The 21,436-nt window shown below is 25.8% G+C and overlaps 1 protein-coding gene across 1 annotated transcript; it reads right to left on the bottom strand.

Annotated features, from left to right (window-relative positions):
* Positions 1-8,289: 8,289 nt before the first annotated feature.
* Positions 8,290-19,831, bottom strand: LOC145838987 (uncharacterized). Its single transcript, XM_082946604.1, has 15 exons — positions 19,746-19,831; positions 17,833-17,942; positions 17,729-17,773; positions 16,097-16,252; positions 14,880-15,035; positions 13,018-13,081; positions 12,754-12,850; positions 12,419-12,557; positions 11,928-12,063; positions 11,560-11,642; positions 11,340-11,439; positions 10,843-11,034; positions 10,518-10,634; positions 9,155-9,805; positions 8,290-8,600 (listed from the first exon to the last, which is right to left on the bottom strand). The coding sequence occupies exons 1-15, from the start codon at positions 19,769-19,771 to the stop codon at positions 8,465-8,467; spliced, it is 2,208 nt and encodes a 735-aa protein (XP_082802730.1). The 5' UTR covers positions 19,772-19,831; the 3' UTR covers positions 8,290-8,464.
* Between the last annotated feature and the right edge of the window lie 1,605 nt (positions 19,832-21,436).

The following is a 21,436-nucleotide window of genomic DNA, read 5'->3' as shown; positions in this document are numbered from 1 at the left end:
GCGTTAAAACATAAACATAACTTTAACAATATATAACTTTATTTATATATTGTTTATTGCACGACAAAAAAGATCGCTCAAAATATTTGGTCCTAGGACCTGATGCACGAAAAAACTTTTCGGTTATTGAGTCGTACACCACTTGGATACCTTTTAGCGTCATGTCCAGGACAAAGCTTCATACTTAATCAGACACTTAATAAAGTATTTCTTCATACTTAAATAGATCTATCATTTATTAAAGAATAAAACAGTTTGGTTATTTAAAATGTTTAAAAAAGACACATAACAATTTTTAGTTACAGTTTTACACAGATGTAATCAATGATAAATGGGAGGTACTTGACCAACCCTGATTATTTTAAACTTTATAAGCAGTAAAAATATTGAATTTCATTGAATAATTTTGAACTCAACTATGCCTTGCTTCAAAAAAAAGTTTACCAAACTAATAATTCTAATAATAATTAGTCACAGTAAATCTATCAGTTTCGTTCATAGATATAAATAAATATATAACAGTTTTTATGAAATTTAAGATTTTTCATGTTTTCTGTGGTTTATTAAAATTTTTTTGTATTGTTTGATCAATGACATGTGTCAAACAAAGAAAAAATTATAATTTAAAATGTTTTTGTGTTACTGTCAACCCTTAAAGGAAATATAAAAATTAGACAAATGAACTAAAAGTATAGATTTGTTGTTTAGATTTATTGTTAAGCAAGTTAGTTTTGCAAACTTTTACTTGTAGTACACAAAGGACTTTGAATTAAAAAGTATAAATAAAAGCTATTGAATTTCATTTGTGTCTTTTAGCCATTTTTTAGAAAGAAACTATATGCACTGGGAGTACATTACTTTATAAGAACAATTTTATTTTTGTTTTGATACATTAATAAAATTTGAAATAGTTAGGGTGTCACACGCATAGCACAGCGGCCATATATCTGAGTTTTAGGAAAGGTAACCTTGAATTACCTTGAGTTTTTGAAGTTTCTTACATGTAAAATAATAAAAATGAAACCGATAAGAAAAAAAATATATTTTAGACAAAATAGTTAAGTATTGATTAGAGTTTTGGTTTTTATAAAACATATTCAAAGTAATTCTATAGGTAAGTTTATACAGAAAAATAACTTTATACATTATATTTTATTTTAACATTGAATCGAATTTTTCACCACAAAAATACAAGAATGTTTAAAAAAAACTAGAAATCAATAAGAAAACCTGATAATTAAAAAAAAAAAAACCGTAGTTAAAGTAAAATTAAACTTTTTACCAGTAACGAAATCGGGTTTTGCAATAACTTAAAAACACATTATGGCAAACTTAAGTTAATGCTTTTTGGAATTAAAAACTACTATTTATATCAGTAGATTATCAAGCTCTAGTTATTTATAATATAATTCATTTACAAATTGCTTTATCAGTTTCTTTTCATAGAAGACTTAAGCTTTTAATCTAGTTTTTAGGCTAGTTAGTTTTTATTCTAGTTTCTAGGCTACTGAAAAGTTTTTTCTTACACCAGGTCCTTGGACCAAACTTTTTGAGCGCTTTTTTTGTCGTTTGATAAACTTTTTTATATATTTATTTCCTATTTTTTCAATAGATTTAATTAAAGTAGCTCATAGAATCTTACCTGTTTTATAGTTTTTTGTTATTTGTTTAAACATAGTTTGTAAATTTAACTAAGCCATAATGTCTCTACAAGTGTTTTTTTGATTTTCAAATATGTATTCAACCTGGGGCCTAAGCAATATTTTTAAATAAGTACTTTATTATTTCAAAAAAACATGAAAAATAAATCTGTGATGTTACCTGTAACTTAAACTGCTTTGGTTTAAAAACTGTTAAATATTATGAAATGTTTTTTAAGTTTTACCAACTTATCAAATTAGTTAAATCTTATATTTGCAAGCATTCACTGAACTAATCAAAATCTAATTACTTATTTCATCTATTTTCTGGGAAAATTGTCTACTGTCAGTCGAAACTTAAATGGTCACCAGTAGTTTTAAGTGTTAATTGTCTTGTGATAAAACTGCTTCAGTTAAAAAACTTTGATATTAAATTAGAATTTATACTTGTGCTAGTTTTTATACATCAGCGTTTACCACAAATCCTATATATGTCAGATAAAATAATTAGATGTTTTCTACAAGTTTTGATGTTTGACACTATATGAAAAAATAAATTTTCTTAAAGTTTAATATAATTTTTTGGGTAAAACTAATTTAAAAAATGTATATAAGTTTTAAATTTAAAACGTTAAGTATTTTAGTGATTGTAGAGTAAAACGTTTATTTAAAAACATTTCTGTTTTTTAACGCTTTAAATATTTTGACTATATTAAAAAAAAATTAGGAACCAGTTTCATGTTTTTAACTATACAAATATTGTACCCATACCAACCTCTAAAAACAACTAAAGACTAGTGGTATTTGAAAAATTTTATATCTAAAGAAATTTCCGTTATTAATTTTAATGATCTATTTATTTGCAAACGCACAATTAGTTAAACCGATAGTAAAATAGTATTTTCTTAGAAGTATAAGTAAACAGTTAAAAAATTACATGTGTTTCTCATACTTAAATGCCTAAATTAAATTAAAAATATTAAAAATTGAAAAATTTCTTAATTAAAAAAGTAGTTTTTGAAAAACAAAAAAAAACAATAAAATTTTTTTATTTAAATTAAATATTAATAATATCAAAATTTCTTGATCTCTTCATAACTATCTAAATTAACTTAATTGTTTTAAACTAAACTCAATTGGTAAAGTATTTCGAATCGGAAGCGTTATGCAATAACCATACTGAAAGTATGCATATAAATTTTGTTGTGAAAAAATTTACCATAAAAACACGTTTTTGTATGAGTTGACATCACTTTTTGAAAATATTAAACTTAACTTGTATTTTTATAGAGAATGTACTGAAACACACAAACAGCTAAAAAAATAACTTTAAAGTAGAAAAAAAAACAACTTTTATTTTATAATCAGGTTTAAAATGCTTGTTTTACATTCTGTTTTTATAAAAAGATTTAAAACTAACGGATTAAGTGAAAACTAAAGGTGTTACACAAGTTTACTTGTACAAAAAATTAATCAAGGAGCATTTATTTAGCTATTATACATTTTGCTGAACGATATAAGCTATTAAATTGTTTGTTTTTCAAAATCGTAAGTTGTAATCTACAAAAACGTTTTTTTAAACATGTTTGCAATTAAATTATAACTGTTTAATCAAACATTATATTTAGTTTTATTAATTAAAAAAAATACTACCAGCTCAAGGCAGTTATAAAATTAAACTAAACTACTTTCTTAGTTTTATATTTTGTTAAACTATAAATATATAAGTAATTTATCTATGTTAAAAAATATTTACCGAAAAATAAAAACAAATTTATTACATGTATTTAAAACACAACAGCATTTTAGCGATTAGTAGTTTAATAGATAATCTTAATACGTTAAAAAAAAAGTCATTTAATATTGATTATTACTATTTTATTGAACATAGTTTTTATGAAAATAACTTTACACAAGTTATACGAAATACATCATTGAAAAAAAAAATTAGACAAAGATAGTTGTTGGTTTTATGTACTTTTATTTTCATTTTTTACTAAAAAGTTAAAACAACAGATAAACGTATAGTACCTGACAGGGCTGACACTTGTGAAATTTTTAGTAACCGCTAATACAGTAAAGATTAACAGTACAAAGAGATTTATTTGTGAAAAATAACTAGTGATACCGTACCAGCGAATACCGTTTAAAAATTATTATCATCAAAGTAGGTTATACTTTTAACTACATCATGCTAGTTGAATGGTTTTTATAAGTAAAAAAAAGTAAAAGTTTTTATCAAAATATATTATAATAAAAAATAATACGAAGAACACTTAAAATACCTTAATAAAAATAAAGTTGAGCGTTTTTTAACTTTAAACAAATACTCTTTTTTTTGTAAAAAAAAAAAAACTGTTTTGCACTAATTTGTGTAAAATTTCTATTGCATAAAAATCTAGGCATAAAAAACATCAAACAAAGCTAATATTGCTACTTTTTAATATTACTTTTTTTTTATCATAATAAAATTTTATCTCTCTTTAGTTATTTTAGTTTTAAACCCTAGGGGTTAAGCTTCTACAGTTTTCAACCTTGTTTAGAAAAGAAATAAAGCAAAACAACTACATTTTAATTAAACAAAACACGTAAAAGGTAAATGAGGGTCTTATTACGTCCTTTATAAATGTTTATACTTAGGTAAAACAGATTTGTTATAGGAATCAATTTAAATTCAAGACTCATTTATTTCAAAATATTATCTAATACAAAATTTACAATTACTTAGTTTCACCGCAAAACAGATTTCAAATTGTGACTCTCATTCGAATAGATCGAACAATGTTTATTTATTATACTTAATACATTTTTTCTATACAGCAATATATACAATTATTATAATTTTTGACATTGAGACATATTCCGTAACTAATTAATCGTTTTAAAGCGCGAAACAAAATCGTTTTGAAGCTGGAAACAAAATCGTTTTGAAGCTTGAAATAAAACTATGTACAAAATTATTTAACCTGTTTATGTTGTTTAACGTACATGCTTATTTTTGTTTAATATAGTAAACTAATTTTAGTATTTATGATCATAAAAACTTTCACTATTTTTTTATACTTGATATAAGTTTCGGTGGTAGTGCTTTGACCACCGAAACTACAGGAAGAAGAAATTATAGAAATAGGAACTAAATCAGATACTTTTTGTTAACTCTGTGGCATAAAGTAGATATTTTCTCAATTAAAACCTACAATAAGGAAAAGTAGCACTTTTTGTTGGTTGTTTTGGTGTAAAATACCCCGCAGTGGTTTATTTTGAACTCGGCCGAATTCGTAATTTTCTTTGTGTTTTTCGTTTGAAATACTTTCTTTGTGTAATATGAAAAACCTCAAACTTAGGTTTAGAAAAGTTTCCCGGTTTACAAACTTTGCCACTTGTCATAATTAAGACGTTAAACAATGTTTGTTTTAATCCTAATTTCCAAAAAAATACTTAAAATACTATTTATGAAAAAGAATGACTTAACTTAAACAGTTGCTGCTTTTTAAAGAGAACCAAATTCAAAATATGTTGTTTGGCTCTAAATCTATATAAGCTAATAAAATTATAGAATAAGTACTGTGGCAGTATTTTACACAAAAAAGTTTTGCGATAAAAAGAACTTTTATAAAATGAAGAAGTTACAATCTGTATTTAATATAAAAAGTAGTTTTAGTTATACACTTACAAATATAACAAAAAAAGCAATAGCTATAGTAAAATGAATGCTTAGTTTCAGTTTAAATCTTGAAAATTACTGCAATTTTTTTATATATAACTATAAATTAAGAAGTGTTTAATTTAAAGTTTGTTTGCTAAGTTCAACTATAAAATTTAAAAAGTTGCGTTAAAAATGTAAAAAATTGAACATTACAAATAAAGTTGTAAAAGAAGCATACGCTAAAATTTAAGAATTTCTTCATAAACGAAATAATAACATAAATATGTTATTTCCATTAACAAATAGCTATTAATTTAATATTGAATTGACTTACATTAATTTTTACGGTATGCTACTAATGCTATTTCTAACAACTAACTAAAAACAAAATGTAATTACCTATTTTATTCTAAAAAAAGATAAAACTGTGTATTTAAAAAACAGTTGTTTTAATAATCAATTGTGTAAACAATTAAGATAGGTGTAAAAAACATTCAAAGCAAAATATTATTTTGGATAATTAAGTTGTAATTAAATATTTTATTCAAAAATAAAATTAAACAAAAAAAATTACACATGTCAACACACAATTGATAAAGTGTTGAACTGTACTTTCAAAGTTAACTTTTAGTAATAAAGCAAAAATTAAGTATAAAACCTAAATTTGTTGTAAAGTACAGAAAATAAAAGTATTGCAATAAAACTGTTCTATTTTTTAAAATTACTTACTAAGAAAAAGATTTCAAGGTCAGAAATTTGTAAAAATGTAGAACATTTTTACTGCTCTTTTTATTAGCTCATATGTTAGCCACAACAGTATTTGGTATTTTAATCAGGGCAGATAAATTAAAGTTTAACCACATAGACACGAAATTAGACACAATTCTTTTTTATTTTTATACTTTTCTTAACGACTAAAAAAAACGTTTTCGTTCATTTACGGGTAATGCAAAGGAAAGTAGTATTTAGCGCAACTATATTAAAAGCTATCATGTTTAATATCTGCCAATAAATTATTTAAAGGTATGTTTTTCGTCACAATGCTTTATTAGAATAATAGTTTTATTGAAATATTTAATAGTTTTAATGAATAGTTTTATTAGTTGCCCAACAAAAACAAGCATAACGCATATTTCGTAAGTATTTCATTATTACTAAAATAATAGGGCATCCTTACTAAACTATAAATGATAAAATAAATATAACAGTAACAAACTTGCCTTGTGTTTTTTAATTAGCTCTGTACGGCTAATAAATTGATTAATATCATGTTATCAGAACAAACAAAACTGAAAAAAAACAGCTTGACAAAGTTTTAAAGTACATAACTGTTTTTTTTAAAGTCACTTAGGTTTATTTTTCCAAGTCCTTTTTGAAGTTTTTAAATTTGATGTTTTAAACATTTTTTGATTTGTTCAACAAAATAACTATCAGTACTATACTATAAATGACTTGATTGTTAAAAAATTAGGTAAATATTTTGATAACTAATAAAAACAAAACTTAAAATATATACAAGATGTTAATTTTAATCGAATTAATTTTGTTTGCATTGAACGAAACAGTTAAAATATCATTTAATTAGTTAAAAAAAAATTTTTTACGCATGTTATAAATCTTCATTGTAATAACTACAAGTATTATTTTTGTACCTAGAAAGTTAAACAACTCGAAAAAAAACAAGTTTGTACATTTTCTTAAAAGTGTTTTGATGACACTACCTTGCTTAAGATGTGTTTGTGATTAATTAAAGTTGTATTGAGTTTAGCTTTCCGTTTACAAGTTTGTTGTGTAAACACAATTTATCAGTCATTAAGTTTAAATGCTTGATACTAAGAAATTACAAGTTCGAGAATTGATTCATTTTATCGTGTTTATGCTAGGTGTGGCCAAAATTGACAATTTCATTTTAAATTTAAAACATCATGTAGTTGATATTTGTTTTTAAAACAATACACGTTCTAAAAAAGAGTGTGAAAATTAAACTATGTCATGTGTATTACATAAAACAATTTTCAGGTTTTTAAAATAGTTTTGATAGTTTAGTTATTTTAAGGTTATAAATAAAATTTTAAATATTGTAATTAAGACATTAATTATAAAGTAATTAGTAAATCAATTAATTTTACACTAGTTAATATATAGCAAAAAGCTATCTTTAATTTAATTATCTTCAAATTTTACCTTAAAAATAAACTTAAAAGTTTTATTCTAGTAAACTAATTTATGTTTTGTTTTGCAAGTGGCACTAACTAATTTGTTAATTACTAAATCATTTTTTAATCTAAAAAAAAAAAAAAAAATTATTTTTATAAGGGTAAATCTTTTTATATTTGATAATATATCATTTTGTTTTATCATTCGAAACAAAGTACTTGTGCTAAACTAAACTTTTAAAACAAGAACTGGATTCTTTGTAAAAGTTATGTTTTTTAACAAATTATATCAAAGAAAGCTTGAACTTTTGATTTTATTTTGAAAATCATGTTTAACAATAAATTGTAATAAAAAACACTGAACAGTCGACTCTCTATACAAAACAATACACTTAACATTACAATTAAACTGAGAAAAAAAAACTTGTAAAACACAAGTGTACTTGACTCCAAAACATGTTTACCTTACATGTTTTACTACACAAAATTATAAAGATTAAAGTTTAGATTAAACCTTCAAAACAATTACATGTAAAAAGTAACTTCATTACTTCATTCCTTTCGCATAAAGAACAATCAAAGGCATTTATGATTTATTGCACTGCATTGTGAAAAGAAAGTTACAAAACAAATAGCAAGTGTTCTTTCAAAAAAATAGAATAAAAATATAAAGTTAAATATTTGTTTGCTACTAAACAACAATATAACAAACAAAACAATTTGCAGTTAGAATGATATTAAGTAATTCTAAAAATTTTTAAACTAAAAATAAATGTTTGCAGTATTTTGTTAGAAAAGTAACCACATATTTTATTAACGGTTTATGTTGTTTAAAAAAGTTGAAAAGAGTTTTCTTAACTAACTTGGCAACAAAAAAAAAACTTAAGAGCTGTCTTTTGTTTAGTAATTGCGTGCTTTAATGATTGATTAATTAACATTACACATACAGAGTACATAAACATTTACGACAAAAACTAAGTTCGAAATAAATAAATAAAAAGTAAGTCAAAAGCACAGTTTGTTTAAACACCTTTCTCGTTTTTTACGTCTTTTTTGGAAACTGAACAATAGCTGCAGCTCAATTGACAGTTCTTTTTCATTGTCAGCCGATATCTTATTTCTTTGCAATACCCAGCTTTAGCCCAGGCTTCGCAGTACCTTAAGTAATTAAATGTTTTTAGGTATCAATTTTTTAAAAACTAAAACTTTATTCTACTATACGTACAAACATAATGTGATAAGTTTCCGGCTTATACGATTTTTGAAAGTCATTAATGCAAAATTTAATTAAAAGTCATTTTGTTGAATATTTTTCGCAATTGTAAGATTTAAGTCACCGCATAAAGATAAAAATTGCAATTTTTAGTGAAACTCATTTAATTCGGACTTTTACTGCGCTACATGAGAAAAAATTACTTACACTTTTTTATTTTCAATACTTTATCGCAATTTATAAAGACTTAAACTTACCAAAAAATTAATATTAAAGATAGCTTGAACTTGTAAGCTCATAAGTTTAATTTGTCGATTTATAATTTTTGACAAAGCTTTAACTTTTATAGGCTAAAAAATGGTGCGCAACAAATGTAAGGTTATTCAACTTAATTAAAATAAGTAAATAACCATATAAAAAGGTTTACAAGCTCTTTTACTAAGCACATTGTTTTAACTACATAAAATAACTAATACTAAACAAATTTTTAGTAACTTACTGGTACTTGTCAATGCATTGTCCGGGTTTGGAAGTCGTTTCAACTTTCCCATAATCGAAAGTCGACGTTGTCAGTGGTTTTCTGGTGGTGACCTTTCTAACTTTCGTCCTTTTTGTCGTTTTTACCAGCTTCGTAAACGGAGTCGTTCTTGCAGTAAACGGTCTCTTTGTGCTCTGCGGTCTTTTTGTGGTCGTCTGTCTCCTCTTGTATATGACCTTTCGCGTGGCAGTGATCGGTCTTATCGTGCTCCGCGGCTTTTTAGTTGTTCTTGAAGGCCATTTAGTGGTTATTGGTCTTATTGTGCGCAACAGTTTTTTTGTCGTTCGCGATCTTTTTGTGACGAACGGTCTAGATGTAATTAGCGGCTTTACTGTAGTTTTCAAAACTTTCCTAGTTGTCGGTTTTACTGTAGTTCTCAAATTTTTTCTAGTTGTCGGTTTTACTGTAGTTTTCAAAACTTTCCTAGTTGTTGGTTTTACTGTAGTTCTTACAACTTTTCTAGTAGTTTTTGATTTTCTAGTTGTTTTTTTTGCAGTGGTAGTTGTTTTTGTCGGTTTGCAGAATCCGCAGGTTAGGGGGCAACTTTTCCTCATCGAAAATCTGTAGCGCAATTTCGTGCAGTAGCCCAGTGATTTCCAAGGACCGCAATTTCTAAATAAAGTTTTCATATTTTTAAATGAAAAGGTTATAGATGTAAATTTAGCAAGAGGTTTATTACCTATACGTTATATTTTTGCTAAATAAAAAAGTCTTAAAAATTCTCAACATAGTTTATATAATTTAATGCTTAGATTTTTCCTTATGTTTATCTAACAAACTTAGACATTTTATTAACCTTTACAATCAAAATATTCTTACTTTACATTTTAAACTTACACTTAAGTAAAAAAACATTATTGACACAAATATTAAATCGAGAAAGTCAAAGTTGCGATGATTTTTACTAGATCGTTTCAAATTTATCTTAAAATCTTGGTTTTACTTAAGTTAAAATAAAAATAAAAACATCAAAAACTTATCAGTGTCCTGATAACTAGAATTCGTAGGTATATGAAAATTAAATTATGGAAAAAAATAAATCAAAAAAATAAATATCGGCATTATCTTTCATAATAACGTTCCTAGGCATAAGCTTGATCAAAATGTAAAAACAAAATTAAAGATTTTTTTTTACAAAAATAAAAAAACCATAAAAAACTTAACAGTGTACTGGCAGAAAAGAGCCGCAGTAGTTGTTCTCACAGTCGTAATTAAAGTTAGTAATTAAAACGAAAATTTAGAGGTTGAATTGTACTTAATTGTTCTAACTTATGACAAAATGTTGGTCCGAAAAAAGAACATTTCAATAAGGTTATCAACAAACTTGTCAGTGTCCTGGCAATATGGTGCCGCGGTAGTCGTCCTGACGGTCGGCCTGTAAGTCGTCCTGATCCTGGGCGTTGTCACGATGCTCTCCATCGTCCTGCCCCTGGTGGTCGTCCTTTTAATTTTGATAATTGAAAAAAAATATTTAAAACTTAAACTTTTTTTTACTTTAAAAGGATTAAAGTTCAAACTTTATAAAAAGTATTTTTTAGTTTTATATACAATATTATAAACAGAAAATTTCAAAAATGTAAAATTTGTGTTGTAGTCATATTTAGACCATGATTTTTTTTTAGTTTTGTTCAGTAATATTCGTTGTTCACCTCTTTGTTGTAGTCCTTTGCGTAGTGGTTTTAGTTGTCCTCCTTATAAACTTGGTCCTCAAAGGAGGAGGTTTGGTTGTTGCTGTGGTCTTCTTGTTGCAGAAGTCGCAGGTTTTGTTGCAGTTGATTTCGGTGAAGCTCTTGAACTTTTTGTTGGTGCATCGGCCTTTCTGCTTGTACATCAGGCACAGACTGTTTATTGTTTAATTTGAGACATACAACAAAGTCTTTCTTTAAGTTTTATGTTTAGACAAAACTAAATTAAGTCTTTGAATATTGGGTTTTTTAAATCAATAATTTTTCTTGCTTATTGCTTTGTATATTTAAAATAATCAGTATTGCTTTTTAAATTTTGTATACTTTTGTTAGGTTTTTATTTACTAAACATTCAGCTAGTGTTTTGAAGTAGTACATTAAGTTGAGATATATTGATTTACAAGAGCAAATAATTTACAAGTTAAATATATGAGATTAATTTGTATTTTCGAAAAACTAACGATGCTGAGCTCTTGTCCACACACTTGTTTTGAACATTAACAGATGTCTTTTCAGTTGAAACTTTTCTCGGTTTTTCTGTGGCCTTAACTAAGTACGATCCTGAAAAATATTATAATACTTTATTTAAATTCAACACTTAAACTTTTTGTAAATTTTATAATTTGTTTAGACAAAAACAGAATAAATAAACGATTTTATAAAAATATCACTAAATCTTACTTGCACACTTATATTTTTTGTTTATCTGAATAACATCATTGGTGCTGAAGTCTTTTCTTTGAGCGTAAATTTGCTTTCCTTTTCTGTTGAGACAAATTTAGTCATTAAAATATCTTAACAACATTTACATGCTGATATAAGTTAAAGGTTATAAGGTAATAACTTTGTTGAAACCAGACTTAACAAAAACCTTAATCTTAAGTTATTAGTTCTTGAGTGTTTAAAAACGTTTTACGATATAAAAATTTCTAATAAGCTTCTTATTGCAAATATTTTGTTTAAAATTGGAAAAAATTTTAAGCTGTAGAATGTTTTCATTACGTTTTAAAACTTGTATTGCAATAAAACTCCCTGGTCGTTCAACTAACTTGTTCGTCATCACGGGTTTTCCCCACTCTTTGGCGCCATCGTACGAGCTGTAGTGCATGACTGAGTTAATGTCGTAGGGAGATCCATGAGGCTCCCACTTGTAGCTCTTGATCTTCGCGTAAAAAAGCTCCGATCCTGCATGTTAGTTAATAAAATGTAACCGTTTGCGTAACAATCAGTTAAGAAAAAAAAGCAGTTGCTGATTATGACGTTATTGCAACACTAGTGTATTTACACTAACCAGATTTGAGAATAATGTAAATTGTTTTGACGTAATACTTATAGTAACAAGAATTGAGGTTTTTGTTAGTAGTTTTGACATTAGAAATTATCTGTGTATACTTACCAGACTTCAGGTTGTTGTAGTTAGTTGTGAAGGAATACCTACACTAACTAGATCTGAGGTTATTTAAGTTGATTGTGAGGTTATTTTTATACGAACTTGATTTGAGGTTGTTATTGTTGACTGTGACGAAAAATTTATACTTACCAGACTTCAGGTTGTTGTAGTTGATTGTGACGTATCTATCCCTGTCAGGGCGGTTCTGCTCGTGTTCGAATCCGAGAGCGTGCATCATCTCATGAAGGATCGTTCCGTGCACGAAGCAGTATCCGTCCACCATGTTTATCTGAGAATCGAAAAATTTTATATAGCTGAAAAATACAAAGAAACTAACATGTTGTAATTAATGGCTTGAAACCTTAGTTGCATTGAACTTTGAAAAAAAAAGTCGTTAAGATCATTAAAAATTTTGAAAAGCATTTTTTATTAGTTTATGTAAGTTTAAAAAGTATCATTAAATTATATTCATACAAACAACTAACAGTTTGGGCGCCTCCAATTTTTCCCACGTAGGAATTGCACTGATCTGACGACCGGAACACCAGATGATCGAACTCCTGTCTCCTTCTCTGCACAAACCTGGTAATATAATATACTATTAACGTTTTTTTCAAGTACAGACCTCACACTTACGAACCATGTAACAGATAAGTATATATCACATTAGTTTACAACAAGTTTGTACTTATCAAGTATAAACTAATTGCACAAACCTACTGTATAAACTATTATAACCATGTACGAACCTGACACACGTCTTCTTCTTGAACTCATTCATAGCTGCTAATATCTTCTTCTTGTTCTCCTTGCCTGTTGGTTAGTATATTATAAAATATTTTTTTTAAATTTTAATATTAAAATGCTAGTTTACAACACGAAACGTTTTTTTTGTTGCCGTTTCATATTATTTTGTCTTTACAATAGGTAAAAAGTTAAAAAATAAACTTTTGTATACTTGTTTTTTTTACTTGTTTCTCATTTTAATAATTGTTTGCTAATTTGCTAGAAATTCATTGCTTGCAGTAAATAGTGTAAGTGGCGGCCAAGCAATTTTTTTGTAAAATAGAAAAGGCAGTATTATTAGTTGCTATTTTAATAATTGTCTACACAACACGAAAATCATTAAGTAGACTTGTAAAAAACACTCCACCCTAAAACTCTACCTAATCTATGTAGTGATGTTTGAAATTTGTGAGAGTAAATGTCATTGGGAAAGTGAGTATATTGAACATAAAAACGTATTTGTTTGATACGTGACTAAAATTTATAGCTAAGGAGATTATTTTGTTGTGAACCATCATTTTGTGGTAAAAATTATTCTAACCATAAAAACATGTAGAAACATTTAAACTGTGCTTTTAACTATTATGACAGAAGACTTAACTAGAAGTAAATTCATACAAGTGATCTGTTTTGGAATTGCTAAACATAAAAACTTTCAAGCTAATTAGTTGTAAACTAAAACTGTTGTATCAAAAGTCAACGCAAAAGAGTTGCATTTTTACTACCAAGTTTTCTTACTTATTAATTAATTAACAACTTCGTTTACTAAAGCTTTTAACAAATAGATGATGAGTAAAAACTATAATCTATGTTAAACTAAACAAAATATCTTTTGTAAGACTATGTTTTACAACCAAATTTGCATTAAAATCTCCCTAATTTTCAAAGTAATGAGAACTATGTGTCTATACTAGGTTTACTTTGAGTATTTTTTTAAGATGATTTAAAAGTTAAAATATAAGTTTTATTTACGATGTCTTAACTCGTCAAGCTGTTTTGTCAGAAAGTTTACAAAATTTACCAAGTCAATGAAGAAGTTTTTAACTTTATTTCTAGTAACAACGTACTCATTGTGAAGAAGGGGGAACTAAAATTAACCTAAGCTGAAATAACAAACAGTCGTCGAATTTATTATGCTAACAATTGAAAATTTAGTATTGCTTTGATCCACTTTTCGTTATAATTTTTATCACTTAATTATTTAAGTTTTGTCGTTAGCTTTTTTGATTTAAACTTTTACAAGCATACAAGCAAAAGGTTATTTCAGGAATTTAAAAAATATGTACGACTTTAAAATGCTTACAGACAAAATTCATAAAAAGTTATGCTGCAAAATTAGACAGCGGTCCAAACCACAAAATTTTTAACAACTGATTTTATTGTTCCAGATTAATTGTCTCACCGACTTTTTTATTTGAAAGTTTAAGCTTTTAAGCTTTTGTTTGCGGTTAACACTTTCTCTTCTTAAGCTTGATTACAAATCATTTCAACTTTATAGTTTGGAAATGTCTAATAGGTAGTACTTAACAACAATTTATATTATTCATACTTAAGTATTTAAACAAAGTCTTTTCTTATTAAGAAAAATATAAAGTTTAAGGCATTTACTTGTTGAGTAAAAAGAACTTTAGTAATTGTTACAATATAAATCAATAATAATAAAAAATAAAACATTTACTTTATTTAAACTATTGTCGTACACACAATGTAATCGGTCGAGGTTTAATTTATGAGAAAATCTTTTGCCAAAAACTCAAATGACCTTATCGAAATTGCAATATGCAATGCATGTGTATGATAAAAATTAAGATAAAATTTTACTTACTTATCCCCTCCATGGTATAAGGAATTATGACGTTTTTATTACTACCAATTTTTGGCCAATTGTGATAACTTGTGTACGAAGCTCGTTTTTTTCGCACGCTGTAATTGTTTTTTAATGGCATTTGGTATCTATCAACTAGTTCTTCGTACTGATTTTCTGCAAGAAGTTTTTATTAAGTGAGTATATCTATTACTTATTTTTTATTTACTAGACACTTTGTATACCAATGATATAGTTTGTTTAAAAACATTTCTTCAAATTCATTATTTTTTGAAAATTCTCGCAACTAAAATTTAAAAACAATCTCACAACATAAATGGTTGGCTATTTTTCATTGTAAGTAGTCAATACAGTCTTTATAGTTGTAAACTTTACATAAATAAATCATGTTTTACATGCTTTACATTAAGCTAAGCCGTCTGATTTAAACAACGGTTTCGTAGAAACAATGTACAATGATATTCCAAACTATGTTTATTCATGATTAAAGTGTTGCAATACATAAAGAAAATCATACTTTTTATACATTGCAGAAATAAACTATGTGTTTTATGCTTTACATTGTGCAATTGTACAAGCCGTATATTTATATATTTTTTTTATTTAGTAAACACAATGTATAACAGCACCTCAAATTATGTATTTTTTTCTACGGTTTAAGATTTATAATACATAAACTCAATACTGTTTGTACATTGCAGAAATAAACGCGAAGTACATTCTTTACTAACACGAAACCGTTAAATTTTTTATAGATCAAAGAGGGTTTTGCAAAAACAATAATATTTGAAGAAAATACTTTAAATTACGTATGGTATATTGTTCTAATCTAAATTGGTACATTATGCTCTATAATTTAAAAACAAAGTATAGCAAAGTATATACCAAAACAATAACTATTTTACGCATGTTTCGGGCTTGATGCTTTAGGCGCCAAGTTTTTTCATTAGTAATATTCACAAGCAAAAGATTCTTCGGAAAAAAGTGTTTATAATTTATAATATATTAGTGAGGTTAGAAATTAACTTAAATTTTCAAAACTTTGTTGCTTTTAAATACAAAATTTGAATAAATTTAATAAATATTGTTTATAGTTTTATTCTTGATAGAAAACTATTAAAAACTAACGTAAGATAGCGTATCTACCTCAAATTTTTTTTGAATTAAAGATTTTTAGTTTTGTCTTTAGATATCAAACTAAAACAATAGATAATTACCATCGATCAGAACATCTCCCTGAAACACTCCATGTTTCAAACAAGTGCAGTTGAAGCAACCGTGTTCGTCTTTCATGTAACCTACGGGGCACGGATCGATGCAGTTCAGTTCGACATTGCAGTTCAACTTTAATTGAAGTTGTTCCTCCGATCGAACTGTGAGGTATTAGTTAATTTAAAGCACGCTTTCATACACCTTGGGGTGGTTTTGGCCATCAGGGGACACTAACTAGTTAAAGGGCGAAATAGTTATTGGGTAATAATGAAGTTAACGAGCGATTTCTAATAAGATAGGGCGAACCTATTTAAGTCTACTTTAAATGGGTGATTATGAAAATGAGTTGGAAAATCCTGATATAATGATCTTGATCTGTGTAGTTGTATTAAAATAACATTATTGTTGTTTCGTAGTTCGAGTAATATTTGTGTATAACAAATACTCTAAGAAACATTGTATATAAATTTTTGTAAGGTAAATATCATAGATCTTCTTTTGTCTGGGCAGCAAAACAAAAATACTTAAAGGTCTAGAGTACATAAAAACGTAAACAACTTACTTTATGATTTTGAAAGTAAAACAACTGCTTTTTATAAAAAAAAACATTCATTGTAACAGTATATTTTAATACTTTTAAGAAAATATTTGGTATGCAACATTACACCTTAATTGAAATAAACAACAAAAAGCAAACGAAAACAAACTTAAGTGTATTATTGAACAAATAACTAGAAAATTGTTTATAACCTTTCCAAAAATATTTCAAAAACTTATTATGTTAATTTAACCCGTTGATTACTTTACAGTACAATTCAAAAAATACTACAACAGTTAAGGTTAATTTAGTTTGATTAGAAAATATAACGAAAAAAAAAATAGTTTAGCTTAATTAGAAAACCTTGCAAAAACGAATTTATCTTTATATATATATATATATATATATATATACTAAAGGTTTTATACAAAGTTCTGATCGATAGTGCTCGACAAATCAAATTGGAGCTTAATATTTATTTATTTAATTATATAAAAACTATAATTCAAACAGCTGTTTCACACATTGAAATGTAAAATTTCATGTGATCTACAGTGAGTTGTAGTTTATTATAATAGTGAACAGAAATTTCGATTTTAGAATTTTTTATAGTAATTATGACGTAGTAATGGTACAGTTTATTGTACGATTAGTTGAATTTGAAATACCCATATATTATATATTTGAATTCCCAATAGCTTAAAACATTTTTCCAAAATAACCTTTTTAAACTTTCCTAAAAAGCATAGAATAACATTTACAGCGTATTTCAAATTCAACTAATCGTACAATAAACTGTACCATTACTACGTCATAATTACTATAAAAAATTCTAAAATCGAAATTTCTGTTCACTATTATAATAAACTACAACTCACTGAAGATCACATGAAATTTTACATTTCAATGTGTGAAACAGCTGTTTGAATTATAGTTTTTATATAATTAAATAAATAAATATATATATATATATATATATGTATAAAGTAATAAATGTAATCAACAACAAACTTCATTTACTATTAAATATGGGTGTTAAGTGTACAAGTTTTAAAAAGTTATTTTACAAGTAAAAGTTTTATTAATTAAACTTTCTCACCTTTTAAAAATCGAGCTCTTTCTCTTTCAGGGATTGCGTCATAACCTATAATTTTTATATTTTGGTCGATTATTAAGTTCAACTAAGTAAAATCATCAACATACCTGACTCGAAGTTTCTCAGATTGACATTTTTTAAAGTGTTTTTGTCTAACTTAAAGCTGTAAAATGAGAAAATAACTGCAAGAATGATTGTAGCAGATATGATTAGATACCTGTGTTAGAAAAAAAAGGTGTGAGTAATTGCCAATATTTTATCAAACTAGGTTCTCGAAAATTCTTAGTTTAACTTTAATTAGAAGAATATTCGTGTTAGCTTTTCACTATAAACAAAACATATTTCAACGATCAGCAAACAGTTTAGGTTGAACAAAAACTTTAGTCTAACTTGAAATTATTTGCAGTATTTTATTATTAAAATGTTTATAGTTGTTTTGAAAACACTCTTTTTTAAACGATATATGTAAATTTCTTATAAGTATTTTTGTATTTGAACTTGGTATGTAACATTACACCTTATCTGAAACAAATAACTTTGAGCAAACAAAAACATATTAAACATATTATAAAACATTGAACAACAGGCGTAAGCAAACAACAAATTCGAAAGTAATAGGTTTCTATCAAAATTTACCATCTGTTTTTGTTTTACTAAAACTAGTTATCTCTAGTCAAATATCTAAATAAGACTTCAACCAACAGCAAACTGTTTAAAATGTAAAAAAAAAACTTTTATTGAGCTCAACTTTTTTAGCACTTCACAAAAAGCTACCGCCTGTATTTGTAGGCGAACCGGTGATTTTGCTTGGCACGTAATGCGCAGATTAGCTTTTGCGCGCGAATAATGACTGTTACGTCATATTTAAGTTTTTTGTAGCTGAGTGTGAAGCTAATTGTTGGCTGAAACACCGTAAATATAAAAAAAAACAAAATAAATTGTTTATTTTGAAAGAACAGCTGGTAATAAATATGTTTTTACACTATGTAATGATAGGTAGGGTTTTGTGTTCATTTATAAATTTTAAAAAGATTTAACTAGTCTTTACGGCCTTTGAAAGGAACTAAAAATACTTAATTTTTCTTTTTTTGTTATTCTTTTTGATAAATTATATCTATCTAGAGTAAGTAAGCTCTACCAGTTTACTTTACTTTTATGCTAAATTTATTTCTAATTAGTTCTAAATACCCTTATATAGTTAAAGTTTCTGCCAAAAATATACCAGTTAAAAGAAATAGTTCTACTCCTAGAAAACAGAAAAACAAAATAAATTAGTCAAATATGCTTTTTAAAGAAATGTTAGTGTTAAAAAAATAAACGAAAAAAATCAACCATGTCAAATTAGTGAAAAGTTTACATTAAAATATAGTTTAAAGCTCATCATTACACATTTAATAACAATTTCTCAATTACATGAACACGTGGTTTACTTTCTCCTCACTTGAACTTATCAAATTGTTTTTATTAACTGATAAGCGTGAGATTTTTCTATTTTCAAAATTACTAACATGATAATGTTTTTATGATAACAAGAAGCGTATGAAAATTTAGATTATATTTTTATATACTAATAAACTTTAAAATTAAGATTATATTGCATCATTCAGTGTGTTTTAAAATTTGACATGAAAGCAATATTTAGATCAACTTTTATTTATACAAATTTGTTTAAAATACAATTATAAACTACATTATCTTAAATTCAACTCTAAAAGTGTACCTAATCTTTGATATTTTTCAAAATATTATACTTCTAGTATTTCATATAAAAAAATTAAGGAATTCTAACCTTGATATATAAAGTATTTTTAAATTAGTATATAAACATTATTTGTTTATCTTACAGCGTTAAGAAACATCCGACATGTTAAACAGAAACTTTTTGTTTACCGATTTATGAAATTTGGTTGAATAGTATGTAAATACAAATATACTTCTACAGCAAACATTGACTTTTTTCCAAGCACTGTTAAAAAATTTAACGAAAATCTATACTCAACAGTTAAAATACACAACTGACCTCGTTTTTAGATTTTCCTTTGACATGGTGTGAGCCGAAATAAATAAATAAAAGTTTTAAACTAAAACACAACTCGCTATAAGAACTGATAGAAGCTCTGATATGTGCGAAATTATTTATTACCTTGGAAAAACGCCCCGCGGCTAAAACTGAAAAAGGCTTGCGGTTGATCAAAAACAGGCGAATATCTGGACACAGCGGTAGGATTAACCGAATTATCGTTTAATTTGGAAATAAAAAAGAGAATTGGTTCAGTGAAATACCTTTTTAGTATAATCTTTAGTGCTGAGTATTGAAATTTCTAAGTGTTGAATCATATATATTCGAAGAACCTTTTTTAAGAGTCAGTAATATATTTTTTTTTAATTTAGTTATTTTTGAAAAATTATTTGAGCTTGATAAAAAAATCTTTATTTTTATTTGAAACTTTTAATCAAACAAAAAAATATTTCCGACAGAGTGTTAGACAATTGACTATAAACCAGACGACTTTAATATTTGTTCTCACCGTAATTATTAAACATCCAGGTTTAGATTTTTTTCATCTTTTTAAAATCTAAAACACATTATGAATACGGTCATTGTATTTATTTTCAAATGTTTGATTACCTTAATAAGTACCTGTATAACTTTCTATGGTTTTAAAAATTGGACTAATTTGTTTAAAGTATAACAACATTGTAATAGAACTATGTATGAAATCCTAACTATTTGTAAACGTGTAAATATAAAAGTTCTTTTAATTTGTTCCATATTTATTTTTTTTTAAGAGACTCTTATTATTTTAAGTTAATAATTAAATTGCCTAAATTAGTATTTACTAATCATACAACAGATAAATTGAACAAACTAAAATACATACACAAAAAAAAAAACATACTGTTTATACTGGACAAGACGTTAAAAGGTAAAATGTATATGTAGTGTGCGACTCGATAGCCGAAAGGGGTTTTCGTGCACCGGGTCCTAGGACTAAAGATATTGAGAAACTTTTTTGTCCTTCAATAAACTATATATACATATTACAAGGTCCGAAACAAAAAGCTATTTTCGCATAGTGATATAAAATAATCTCAGATTTTAAAAGAACTTAAAGTTGTTTAAAGCATTCTACCGTTTTTAAAACAATTTGAGTAGTTTATTAAAACAAACTGTATATTTAAACGTGATTGATGATTATTTATTAGTTTCCAAAAAAAATGTTTTTACAAATCGCTTAACTTCTCCTCCACTTAAAAAGAAACTTTTTATTTATACGTGAGTGATTAGTAAGAAAAATCAAATTTAACTACGAAAATAGTTTTGTTATTAAGTTGTTTAAGATATCTTAAAAACCATGTTATATTTTCAAGTAAATCATTAAAGGAATAATAATACTAATAAAAAGAAAATAAACATGAAAACTGAAATCAAGTGTATTTTAAAGAACTTAATGTTAAAGTAAGGCAATCTATATTACATTTTTTGATTCTAGCTTAAGTATAATGAACAACAATAAAAATTTGTTCAAAAAACTTTAATTTTTTAAATGTTTATAGTATATTCGATAAATAAAACTTAAGTATGATTCTTGTTTTAACTTTTGATAATTTTTTATATGTGTTTTAGTGATATTTTCTTAATACTTTGTATTTATATGAGCTGCATCGTTTGAAACAAAAAAAGTAGTTAAAGATAATGTTTAAAAAATA

The sequence above is a fragment of the Thalia democratica genome, chromosome 6 (assembly GCF_965202585.1).
Source record: "Thalia democratica chromosome 6, ktThaDemo2.hap1.1, whole genome shotgun sequence".
Taxonomy (NCBI): Eukaryota; Metazoa; Chordata; class Thaliacea; order Salpida; family Salpidae; genus Thalia; species Thalia democratica.
The sequence above is the reverse complement of the archived record's forward strand: the minus strand, read 5'-3'. Positions and strand labels throughout refer to the sequence as shown.